At 38.0% G+C, this 12,679-nt stretch overlaps 1 protein-coding gene across 1 annotated transcript; it reads right to left on the bottom strand.

The window, feature by feature from the left end:
* Positions 1–541: 541 nt before the first annotated feature.
* LOC307136853 (putative nuclease HARBI1) lies at positions 542–1,698 on the bottom strand (the record flags this gene model as incomplete). Its single annotated transcript, XM_079834174.1, has 2 exons — positions 542–866; positions 971–1,698. The coding sequence occupies 2 exons, from the start codon at positions 1,696–1,698 to the stop codon at positions 542–544; spliced, it is 1,053 nt and encodes a 350-aa protein (XP_079690300.1).
* Between the last annotated feature and the right edge of the window lie 10,981 nt (positions 1,699–12,679).

Below are 12,679 nucleotides of genomic sequence, written 5' to 3'. Positions count from 1 at the left end.
AGAGGAGATACTTGGAACGGCCAATCCCTCTATTTGTGGCATTCCAGATGCCCCAGACCCTGCACTTCTCAAATTGAAGGAGTTACAAAGATGGTAAGAAGAAAATTATGCATGTAATCATGTATGCATGTAATGTGCCTTTTTAATAAATTGATAGTATTTCAATCACCACATCGAATTGAATAAACATGTTTGCACTGTTTAATTTTTTCTGCATGTGAATGAAGTGTGGATAATTCTGGAGCCGGTACATCAGATGCATCTTCTCCTGTATCATCTCAGGACGTCTCCCTGTGTCCTCCAGATGAGCCTTCTGCCTCACAACACACTGGATTTGCACAGGGCGCAGCCACTGAGGATGACATTGAGTCCCTTAAAAGAAAAAAGCTCAAATTGCAAATTAAGTTGCTGGAAATTCAGAATGAATATTACGCGCTAAAACTGAAAAGAATTAAGAATACTCAATGATTGTACATACGCTTTGTGTAATAAAAGTGTAAGGAAAAATTAGTTTGTTGTTACTTATTGTCTACAAGTTTGCTTACCCAAAATGTGAGTTAGCAAAGCAGTCCCTTAGTGATGCTCTCCCTGAAATGCTTTGTAATGTGTGTTCGGTGGTATTGTCATCATTCTCATCATAATCATGATCACTGTCATCATTACCATGATCGTCATTTTCATCGTCATCATCATCATCAAGCAATGGGAGGTTACGAGCTTTGCAAATATTGTGCAAAATGCCACAAGCCATAATAATGCGACAAGCACGCTCAGGTGAATGTCGAATCTCTCCATGAAGGACATGGAATCTTCTTTTCAGCTGTCCAATTCCTCTCTCCACCACGGCTCTTGTTACTTTGTGTGCTCTTCATGACGCAAAAAACAATAAAAGAACATAGGTCAGATAAGTCAAGAATGCACTCATTGAACAAAATTGGTATCTTGTCTACAGTTCAGTCCAGTACAGTACCTGTTATAATTGAGCTGCTGTTCTCCTTGAGGTCTTCTGTAAGGGGTGAGAAGCCAGTGTTTTAAAGGGTAACCCGAGTCTCCCAGCAGATGACATCCAGGGCGAACATCATTTTGTTCGAATAACCCAGTGAGGCCACTCTGGGAAAGAACCCGAGCATCATGTGTTGACCCTGGCCATTTTGGCACAATATCGAGGATCTTGTAATTGGCATCAAATACGACTTGAACATTGATGCTGTGGAATCCTTTTCGATTGATGTATGTCATTACAGTTGGAGCAATGATGTGTACATGGGTGCCATCGATGGTTCCAACAACTCCAGGGAAACCTGCTATCCTCATAAAATCTGCTTGCTTTTGCCGTATAGTTTGAAGGTCAGTTGGCAAGTCAATGAACTGCCTTACTATGTCTGGTGTGGTTAGTGCAGCAACAGTGGTATTTAAGACCCTGCTAACTGTGGACTGTGATGGCCCTAAGTTATCACTGGTGCATTGCTGCATTTCTCCAGTCGCCAAGAAACGCAGAGTCATTATAACTTTCATTTCTGCAGTTAAAGCATTGTTTCTTACAGTCGGAGAAGTCATTGAATTTCTGACTAGGTCAGTAACAAAAAGAATACCCTGACGATCAAGCCTGTATCGTTTGATCAACTCTCTGTCATCATATAATTCCAACACATTCTTACGTTGTTGGAAACTGCGCGGCCTCCTCCTCTCTGCTGCCATCTTGTTACTCCTAACTGGTTAGGAGACCTCTCCAGCTGTCTTAAATAATTTAGGAGCTGAGACCCAGTCTTAACACTTAGGAACCTTTATGAATCACACTTATTCTTAAGAATAAGAATAAGAGTAAAATGACGTCATTTTTAGAATTTTGACACACTTAAGACAAAAAATTTACTCTGAGCGGCTTTATACATACGGCCCCCGCTAAATGGATTAAAATATTGACCCCCTCATTCCCTCACCTCATCAGCTACCCTGTATCTCTCTCGGTTGGGAGGTCAGCTTGACAGCTGTGTCCTGCTATCTTGCTATCGTTCCCTGTGCACTGCCATATCTCCCTTCAAGGACAAGCCACAGAACTGAACTCGAAAACATCTTAAGCTTTGGCTAACATTCACATTCACACAACACAAGCTCACACAACACAGGACTCTTCAGACTATTACTCGCATCATACATACCTCACCCCTATCCCTGCCCCGTCCAACCGTCTGCCCCTCCCTTTACTCCTTCCTATCTCCCTTACTCAGTCCCAACAAAAAATTCCATCACGTGACCACGTGTAATGTGTTATGTATGTTATTTTATGTAATGCATGTATGCTTTGCAATCTGCATTTCTTTTTTTTTCTGGAGAGCGTGTGGCGGCGCTTTAAATAGCTGCGGCTCGGAGGCTTGCTCCAAACTCATTTCGTTGCATTGTACTTGTACATGTGTAATGACAATAAACTTGAATCTAATCTAATCTATTCACCATCAGTAAATGTTAGAAAGTCATGCAAATATGTCCATTTTATGTCAGGAGAGGACGCGCCTTCTGCAAGTGAATCTCTGCTAAAATTCCGTGAACGAGCGCCACTGCGTGCATGTGCGCCAAACAGACGGAGTGCAATAGAATAGAAATGTAATAATTCTGACTAAAGTATACATATTTCTACAATATTTGTTGTTGGACAATAAATGTACCATATGTGGAATTTTAAACCTAAAAGTAAGTCTATTTTTATGAAAGCGACCATTAAAATGTGGTAATATATAAATATAGGCTAATATGCTTGTCTTTATTTTCATTTTTAGTTTAGTGAATTTAAAAACAAAATTTTTAATTGTAAACCTCCAATTTGCACATAATATAGCCTGCATTACATTCACTGTATTGGTTTATAGCTTTCAATATCAACATTGTTTTTAGGACATCACTGGGCAGGATGTAAAATATATATATATAAAAAAAATGTTTTATACTGATTTTTTTGCATCCAAATAGGAAAACTTAGGAAATACCGGGATGTATACCGTGTATCGCCATTCAACCAAAAAATACAGATATGTTTTTTTGGTTATATCGCCCAGTCCTATAAAGCATTTTGATTTACCATTGTGTATGAAATGTGATATATAAATAAACATGCCTTATTTAACTTAACCACCATAGCCTACTAAAGTGCTGACTTTGTACTTCTGACTGAATGGTTTGCTTCATTTCTTATTGGAGAGCTTCCTATACCTTTTACTTATACTTTTATAATGGCCATTATTGATTATTAAAACTGACGTTTAACAAAAAGAGAGTTGTGTTTGTCATATTTCATTTTATTACAGTGAAGATAATCAGAGTACATATTCACATATTGCCTGAACCACATATTTATAGGTTGAATGTTATATTTCATTTTGTTTTAAATATGCATGCAGTGAAGATAATCAAAGTACGCTTTTCCTGGACCACATTTGTGTGGCTATTTATGTTTAAGATTCTTAAAAAAAAATTAAAAAAAATTATATATATATATATTATTGTTGCTTTATGATATTAATATTGAACCACTGTACTCACATGAACTGATTTAAATTGTGTTTAGTACATTAATGGATCTTGAGAGAGTACATTTCTGTGCTCCCTATGGAGACCTCACTGAGCCTTCAGATTTCAACAAAAATATCTTCATTTGTGTTCCTAAGATGAACGGAGGTCTTACGGGTGTGGAACGGCATGAGGGTGAGGAATAAATGACATTTCATTTTTTGGTGAACTAACCCTGGCCAGCCTTTTGCGGATATAGCAGCTTCAACTCTTCTGGGAAGGCTTTCCACAAGGTATAGGAGTGTGTTTATGGGATTTTATTTTATTTTATCCTTCTTCTAGAAGCACATTTGTGAGGTCAGGCACTGATGTTGGAAGAGAAGGCCTGGCTCTCAGTCTCTGCTCTAATTCATCCCAAAGGTGTTCTACCGGGGTTGAGGTCAGGACTCTGTGCAGGCCAGTCAAGTTCCTCCACTTCCATGTCTTTATGGATCTTGCTTTGTGCACTGGAGCAGAGTCATGTTTTGAGAGGAAGGGGTCATTACCTCTTGGCAGGCGTGAGGCTTCTCTCCTGTGTGAATTCTCATGTGTTTCTCAAGGTTTCCTTTTCGAGTAAAGCTCTTTCCACACTGTGGGCAGGTGTAAGGCTTCTCTCCAGTGTGAATTCTCATGTGGCCTTTAAGAAGCCCTTTTCGAGTAAAGCTCTTTCCACACTGTTGGCAGCTGTAAGGCTTCTCTCCAGTGTGAATTCTCATGTGGACTTTAAGAGACTCTTTATGAGTGAAGCTCTTTCCACACTGTTGGCAGGTGTAAGGCTTCTCTCCAGTGTGAATTCTCATGTGGACTTTAAGAGACTCTTTTTGAGTGAAACTCTTTACACACTGTGGGCAGGTGTAAGGCTTCTCTCCAGTGTGAACTCTCACGTGTTTCTCAAGGTTTCCTTTTTGAGTGAAACTCTTTCCACACCGTTGGCAGGTGTAAGCCTTCTCTCCAGTGTGAAGTCTCATGTGGCCTTTAAGATGCCCTTTTCGAGTGAAACTCTTTCCACACTGTTGGCAGGTGTAAGGCTTCTCTCCAGTGTGAATTCTCATGTGGACTTTAAGAGACTCTTTTTGAGTGAAACTCTTTACACACTGTTGGCAGGTGTAAGACTTCTCTCCAGTGTGAATTCTCATGTGGCCTTTAAGATGCCCTTTTTGAGTGAAACTCTTTCCACACTGCTGGCAGGTGTGAGGCTTCTCTCCAGTGTGAATTTTCCTGTGGACTTTAAGGTGCTGTTTTTCAATTAAACTCTTTCCAGACTTTTTTTGTGAGGAAATCTTTTCAGTCTGTGAGCAACTAAAAGATTTTTCTCCAGCTATGAAATCATGATGTTGCCCATACGGATCTTTCTCTTCCATTTTATTTAGTTCTTGGCTCTCCACTTTTAGTGCCATCAGATCTAAAAGAGACAAAAAACAAGTTAACCCCAGTTCAATGGCACAAAACAACAGACAAAGACATTAAACCAGAAACATGTATGTTACATCCTATACCCAGTAAGCTACAGAAAGAGGGGTTACATTTCTTTAGGAAAATTTACAAACTCACTTTTCATCATGTTTGGATTCTATGTGTTCAGGACACTGCCACAGTTGTTATTGAAGTGGTTTGGAATATAGGGATTTGCGATTTGGGGAAAATATCTAATTGCGAATTTTCTGACAGATATTATGATTCGATTTGCTATTTAAAGGGGTGGTAAAGCACGATTTGACTTTTCTAACTTTAGCTAGTGTGTAATGTTGCCGTTTGAGCATAAACAACATCTGAAAAGTTACAATGTTCAAAGTTTAAAGCAAAGGGAGATATTTGCTTTTAAAGAAATCAATTTCTAAGGACTACAGCAAACGGCCAGTAGGGACTACTAGACATTCCTCCAGGGTTGCTGACATCAGCAGCCCCAATATTTACATAAACCCCTCCTCCGAGAATATTAAATAAGGGGGGGTGAGGCCATTTTGTATCGCCGCGGGAAGCGTTGTTGTGGTTAGTAGGCTGGAGTGTTGTTGCCGCAATGCCGACGAAACGCTGTTATTTTCATCAACAAAGTTGCAGGTCCACTTTGTTCAGCCTTACTAGGGACGGGGGTGCGTTGCAGTGCGTTTAATATACATCATGTTATATGCGTGTGTGTATGAGACAGAGGGGAACAGGGGTCGGAGGAGAAGACCGGAAAATGTGACATAATGGACAATATTCGTCTGTATTTGCAATACACGAGCCGCGGTTCAGCTGCACGAGACAAACACTGCCAGGGCTCCCGCTGCAATATTCACGGAGGAAAGCTTCCACAATCTTCGCAAGTTCAATGCAGGATTCGCACAGCGGCTTGTCCTGAAGGATGGATTCAAAAACAGAAGCTGTTTATGGGCCACAACCTGTAAGTATAATTTATTTTTCGTTGATGCTTTTTCCTGTAATAGTTTGTATTGTTAATTTTACGTTGTGGCAAGGAAGTAAACAGATGACAACGCTGTTTGGCACTGCAAACCAGTTTGTTAAATGTTCATTCATACTTAACGTTATCCGACAAACACCTAACGTTACAAACTTTTTTTAAAATCTCAACAGCGAACTTGGCATTAGTGTAAATTATTCTTTGATTAGAGCTTATGTATTGTTTATCTACAGGCATGCTAAACATGGTTCTGTGTTTGATTTGGCTACTAGTAAAGCCAATGTTTAGTGTTCGTTTTGGGTTAATAGTTCTTGCGACAGATATTTGGCTATAATCGTTCTAAAAATACAAAAGTAACGGTGCCATTCAGTAGCGATCACTATAGATCCGCAGTCTTTACTCTTGAGGACTGAACAGGTTCTGCTCGATCATCTTCACTAAAATTGTCTGGGTCCGATTCGGGCTCAAATTGGTATGGTTTTATTGATGCCATTGTTTCTAATACTACCCAAAGCACAGTCTACCGGTAAAGGTAAGGGGCGTGACGTTTCCGACAAACGTGCACTAGGCGGTTAGCCATTCACAACACACTGGGCCAGCTAACCAATCTGAGCCCATTGCGTATTTTTGAGGGACTGGCTTCATACAACCCGGAAACCATCAGACCGTTTTTACAAGGAGGGACAGAGCAGTGTAGAATAAAGGTAAAATTTATGAAAAATAATGCAATTTTTTTTAAAACAAAGCATGAACACATGTTAAAGTGCACCCCACAAACACAATCAAGCCTTCGAAAGAATGTGTTTTACCACCCCTTTAATTCTGTTAGGTCAAGCTTCAGCTGCACACCCTCTAAAGCCGGGTGCACACTGTGCAATTTGTCTGAGATAAATCTTGAAATCCTAAAAGATTTCTCTGATCCTAGGCTAGAATCCGAAGTCTTTGATCCTTAGTTTGACATGTGCACCGACAGCCGATTAATGACCGTTGCGATCAAATTTTACCTCTGACAAAATTCTGGCAGTGTCAGAAGATTTGAGGCGCAATCCTGCAGTGTGACTTCTCCTAGGAAGACCGTCAAATCAAGAACCAGTAGGAGCGCAGAACCTGATGACGCATTTCGTGTGACAACATCAAATCACAACAGGGAACATGTCGAAAAGAGTCAGGTGAATGAAAAATGCCAGCGCTTGTTTTTGTTGTTTGCTGAACGCTACCATTGTGTCTGTGAATGCGGCTCACCGTTACCGAACGTGTCACGGATTGATGACGTAAAACTCAGTCCGTACGAGTCTCTTGCTTGCGTCCATTTTTCGCGTCTGACTGTCGTACAGTCTGACATAATGACAACTGAGATCCTACAGTGTGACATTACATCAGGGATCGTGTTCGTACAGTCTGACAAGCAACATTCGCAGAGGATTTAGAAAAATCGCACAGTGTGCAGGACCCTTAACTCCAATTATAAAATAGTTTTTACTCCAATTCATTGTTGAAATATAATTTTATACACAGTGTCTGTCATTTTCACGACAGGTTTATTTAACATGCATGAAATAATCAAGACATCACTAACAGGTAAAGTAGAATATAATGAATATAACGGCTAATATAGAGCATAATTTTATTCACTAGAGAAATCAACTCTTTCACTAAATATATGTTGACACTGAATGACTGCCTGAGGTAAATGTGATGCTAACGTTACATGACATTGTTTAGTTTACAAGCAGTTATATTGACGTCTTTCCCTCGTTGAAACACTGATTTAGCGATTACACCACATGACAGTAAGTTGTAATGTATCCTCAGCATCAGGGACATCGTTAGGCCTATTTTAGGGGGGCTGAAGCAACCCCAAAATGTTCCTAAGCCCCCCTAAATGATAATAAGAACCACAATAACAATTCGATTTATCAATAACCCTATCCTCATTCATATTTAGACGCAACAAATGATTTATATCCAGCTACAAAAAAATAGCCGAAAAGTCGGAAGTTGGACAGAAGTACAAAGAGTCGTTGTGCTATCAAGATGATACAGCGTTGCAGACCGGAGCGCTACTGCAAGTGTAGAAGATTTTATTAGTTAAAAATGAGCAGTTTAAGGCTAATGAAAAGACACTATTATGTTCAAATGTGTGCTGACATCTCAAGTGTGTTCAAATGTGTGCTGACTGTGTTTAAATATATGCTGACTTTGAGAATGCCCTTTAGAAGGACAGGAACAGAATTAGAACTTAGAATGTGGTAATATGTGAGCCAGGGGGTTGTTACCATGTTAGGAAGACAACAGTGGTTACCAAAATAGGAAGACAACTATGGTATATATATGACAGAAAATTCAAGTAGCAGGAGGGCCGGTGGCTGACGGCCCTCCGGCTTCATTGCTGTGTTTGGTGTGAATAAAGCCTCTTCTGGAATCACTAATCCTTTGTGAAGAAATTTTTATAAGAAGAGAATTCTTCAACATATTTGGCACCCCAGATGGGACTGGCTCAGGAGCTGATAAAGAACCGCGGCAGGGTGTTCCTGGACGAATCAGCACAAACAAGTGGCCACGGTAAGCAGTTTTTGCTTAAAGTTTGTGTTATTCGCCAGAAATATACCTGTTGTGGTGAGACAGCTTCTCCAAATTTAAAGAACTGAAAAGGATTTTTGATTTCAGAATAAATGCATGCTGTAGAATTTCTAACAAAAAGGCCTTGGGGATAAGGAAATATGTAGAAGCGTAAATTAGGTTATGTGTATTCTTGTCAAGCCAGATAAATTTGAAAAAAAAGGTTTTAATTGAGCTTTATCATGTTGGGGAAGTGTATTGATAAGGTTTCAATTGTGGTTTATCGTGTTGAGGAAATGTATCGATAAATTTGAAAAAAAGGTTTTAATTGAGCTTTATCGTGTTGAGGAAGTGTATCGATAAATTTGGGAAAAAAAAGGTTTTAATTGAGCTTTATCATGTTGGGGAAGTGTATTGATAAGGTTTTAATTGTGTTTTATCATGTTGAGGAAGTGTATTGATAAGGTTTTAATTGTGTTTTATCATGTTGAGGAAGTGTATTGATAAAACTTGATAAAAAGGTTTTAATTGTGCTTTATCGTGTTGAGGAAGTGTATCGATAAGGTTTTAATTGTGTTTTATCGTGTTGAGGAAGTGTATCGATAAATTTGAAAAAAAAAAAGGGTTTTAATTAAGCTTTATCATGTTGGGGAAGTGTATTGATAAAGTTTTAATTGTGTTTTATCATGTTGAGGAAGTGTATTGATAAATTGGACAAAAAGAGTTTTAATTGTAAGTTATTGAGTTGAGGAAGTGTATCAATAGACTTGACAATAAGAATTAGTGCATTGATTTGATTAAATTAAAAAATAAGAAATACAAATCGTGTTGAGGAAGTGTATCGATTTGATTAAGTTAAATAAATAAGGAAAAAAATTAAGAGTAAAACAATAATTATTTTCTTAAAAGTATAGAATAGAGTGTGTTTGCTGGACTGCCTGTGGCTAAGAATAGTGTGTGTGTATGTGTGTGCAAGTTTGAGTGTCAGTGGTTAAAAATAAGCTTTTCCTCTTGTGAGGTTGTCTTCCAGCATTCTGTGATTGGAGGTACACATTTCATTTGAGAAAGAGATAAAAGAGTCTGTATGAGCACTGTTTCAGAATTAGAACAAAACAAAGAAGAGATATGACAAGTGGTGAATAGTTTTATTAATGCAAAGTAAAGTTAAATAGTAAAATTAAAATTTGGAAAATTAAAAAGTAGCTGGTGATTAGCAGATATTGTATATGATGAAAATAAAAAGGCAAAGTTAAATAAAATAAAAGAAATAAATAATAAATAATCACCCGTGTAAAAATCTCCGGCCGAATTACCTAACTGAATTACTGTTTGACAAACACCAATAATAAATAAATAAGTGATTAATTTGAAAATTATATTTGAAAACAAGTTAAAGTTAAAGAAAGTAAAGTAAAGTAAGTTAAAGAAGTGAATCAGGTCTAGAAATTGTTTATTAAAATAGTTATTGATTAAAGGACAATTATGACCACTCCGGTGAAAATGTTAGGCTCAAAATACCCACTGTGTAAAGAATTAATAGATGAGATGTCAAATAAATGGCAAAAAAGAACTCAATATATGATAACCAAATGGCCAAAAGAAGGGACATTTGATGTAACATTATGCAAAGAAATGGAAACCTTGATAAAAAATTAAAAAAATCAAGAACAGTTTAAAGAAAAAGAAGAGAGAAATTAAAAGAGAAAAGGAAAAAGCAGTGCTGGCATTGTTCAGAAAAGAAGGAGAAGAATTATTAAGAAACATAAGACAGGCAAGGAAAATTTTAAAAGAATTAGAAGAAAAAAAAGAAAAAAAAAACATGTTTTCTAATACCCTGTCAAATGTAACTCCAGAAGGGCAGTTCCCAATCCTAAATGCAAATGGAAGGACAGATGGAGTTAGAAAACGAAAAACAAACAAGACAAGATGTGAGACAAAAAGAGAAAAGTAAAACATTAGAGAAAAATGTACCGTTAGGTTATGTATTAGAGCAACTAAAAAACTAAGAATGAGGTTAAACAGGCAGAAAGAAGAAGAAAAGAATAATAAAATAAAAAATAAATAAAAAGGTGAAACAGAAACACAAATAGAAGAATTAAATAAAAGCATCAAAGAAATAGAAGAATTATTAAAATGCACAGAAACAGGCGAGTGATAGAAAAAAATTATTAGAGAGTTTAAATATAGAAAATGAAGAGGAGGTAACATTTGATGAAGAAAGGTGGTCACAAGTCAGAGAAACAGGGAAGTAAAACAACTCCCTATTTTGATTATGGGTGACAAAAGATTTTGAGGGGCTTGTCAACTGCCTTCCTGACATCCAGGAGAGAGCTGGGGAATGGATAAGACAATGGGCAAATTGTGATCTGTGGGGGACATTAAAGCACTTCTGGCGAAAATTCTAAGTGGATCAAAAAAAGGAAGAAATTCTTCAAGCCTCTGAACGAGACAGAGCTGTGAACTCTTGCTATGTGGATGGGACTGTGTTTGATGCATATCGTCCAGCAATATGGCAGGCTTTGCGAAATGAGTATCCTACTCGGGTAGATCCTAAATCGCTAAAAGGGGAACGGCTGGGGGACACTGAAAGTCCAATCATATATGTGCAGAGACAATAAAAAAAATGGAAGCAAGAGACTGAGGGGAATCCAGAAGGAGACCCATTGATGGCTACATTGTTTAGAAATGCTGTGGTCGATGCTATGCCACAAGCAGTAAAAAGCAAACTGGAAGATGTGGTCGGTTTAAACTCCAAAACGCACAAGGAGTTCTGTGATCATGTGACTCATGCTGTAGAACAATACAGAAAAAATGAACAAAAACTGCAAAATCAAGAAAAAGAGCTTCAAAGAAAGTTGACTCAGTTGCAGATTGAACATTTAATAAACAGCCATAAGAAAAAGACTCAAGCTACACTAAAAAGAGAAGAGTCAGAGCAGATGGCTGTCATGACTCCTGCAAATGCTTCTGTGAATACCTCTGTAAATAACCCACTGACTATGCAGCTTCGTCCATCTACAGCAATTCCTCCAAATGTACAACAGGTTCCTGCACCCATGGTCAATGTCTATGCTCAGCAACAAGGGCCAGCAGGATGGAAAAGAGAAGGAGGACAAAGAGGAAAAGACACTCTTTCTCTGTGCTGGGGGTGTGGACAGCCTGGACATAACAAAACCAGGTGCCCAAACAATCCATGGCAACAGTCACTCAGGGGTGGAAGGTGGGGGAGGTGGCAACAGCCCTATCAAAGTCCATGTCGAGGCCCAGTAAACCCATGGGGAGGTCCCAATCAGGGATATTAGGGGTGCCCAGAGAATCCTATAGGGGAAATTCAGCTTCCAATTTTAACAACTAATGCTGATCAAGATCCAATGTTAAAAGTAAAAATAGAGGGTAAAGACACGCCCATGTTAATTGATACGGGGGCCGTACTAACTTGTCTTAATTCGAATTATGCCTCACATCTCCCCTTGTCTGGAAAATTTGCAAAGACAATAGGATTCTCGGGACAAAAACAGTTAATTCCTATGACAGCTCCAGTTTGCTTACAGACTAAAAATAAAAGTGTGACCTTACCAGTTCTTGTATCAAATCAAACTCCTGTAAATTTGTTAGGAAGAGATGCATTATGCAAATTAGGACTTCAAATTTGGTGTTCTCCAGAAGGAGTGTATATAGACTTACAAGGAATAAAAACTCAAATGATGATTTCTGAGCCAAAAGCAAATGTATACTGGATAGGACAAATAGAAAATGATGTAAGACAAATCATTAATAAATGGGGAAAGTTTATTGAAGCGCAGATTTCTGAAGCGCAGTTACCAAAGTCAGGATTTCACTGTACTATGATTTATGACGATAAGAGAGATGAAAAAATAGAAAAGAAATGGCAAAAAGAAACGGACAGTCAAAAAATTGAGATTACCTCAAAATACATCATAATAGGTAAACAGGGAGCAGCAATGAAAATAACTGAAAATGAATTTAAAAAAAAAGTTGGTTCAATGTACCATAATCTGTTCCACATATCTTTATACAGGAAAGAATTAGGAAGCCAAAAGATATACAGCCAATGATGAAAAAAGCTGAACAATGCCAGTGGAATTCAACAATAAATCCATTAAATTTTTACTCTGTTGACAAAAATTTCATAAAAGTCTTGTGTGAAACAAAATTAAT

Source organism: Gobio gobio, assembly GCF_949357685.1.
Source record: "Gobio gobio genome assembly, chromosome: 1".
Classification (NCBI taxonomy): domain Eukaryota; kingdom Metazoa; phylum Chordata; class Actinopteri; order Cypriniformes; family Gobionidae; genus Gobio; species Gobio gobio.
The sequence above is the reverse complement of the archived record's forward strand: the minus strand, read 5'-3'. Positions and strand labels throughout refer to the sequence as shown.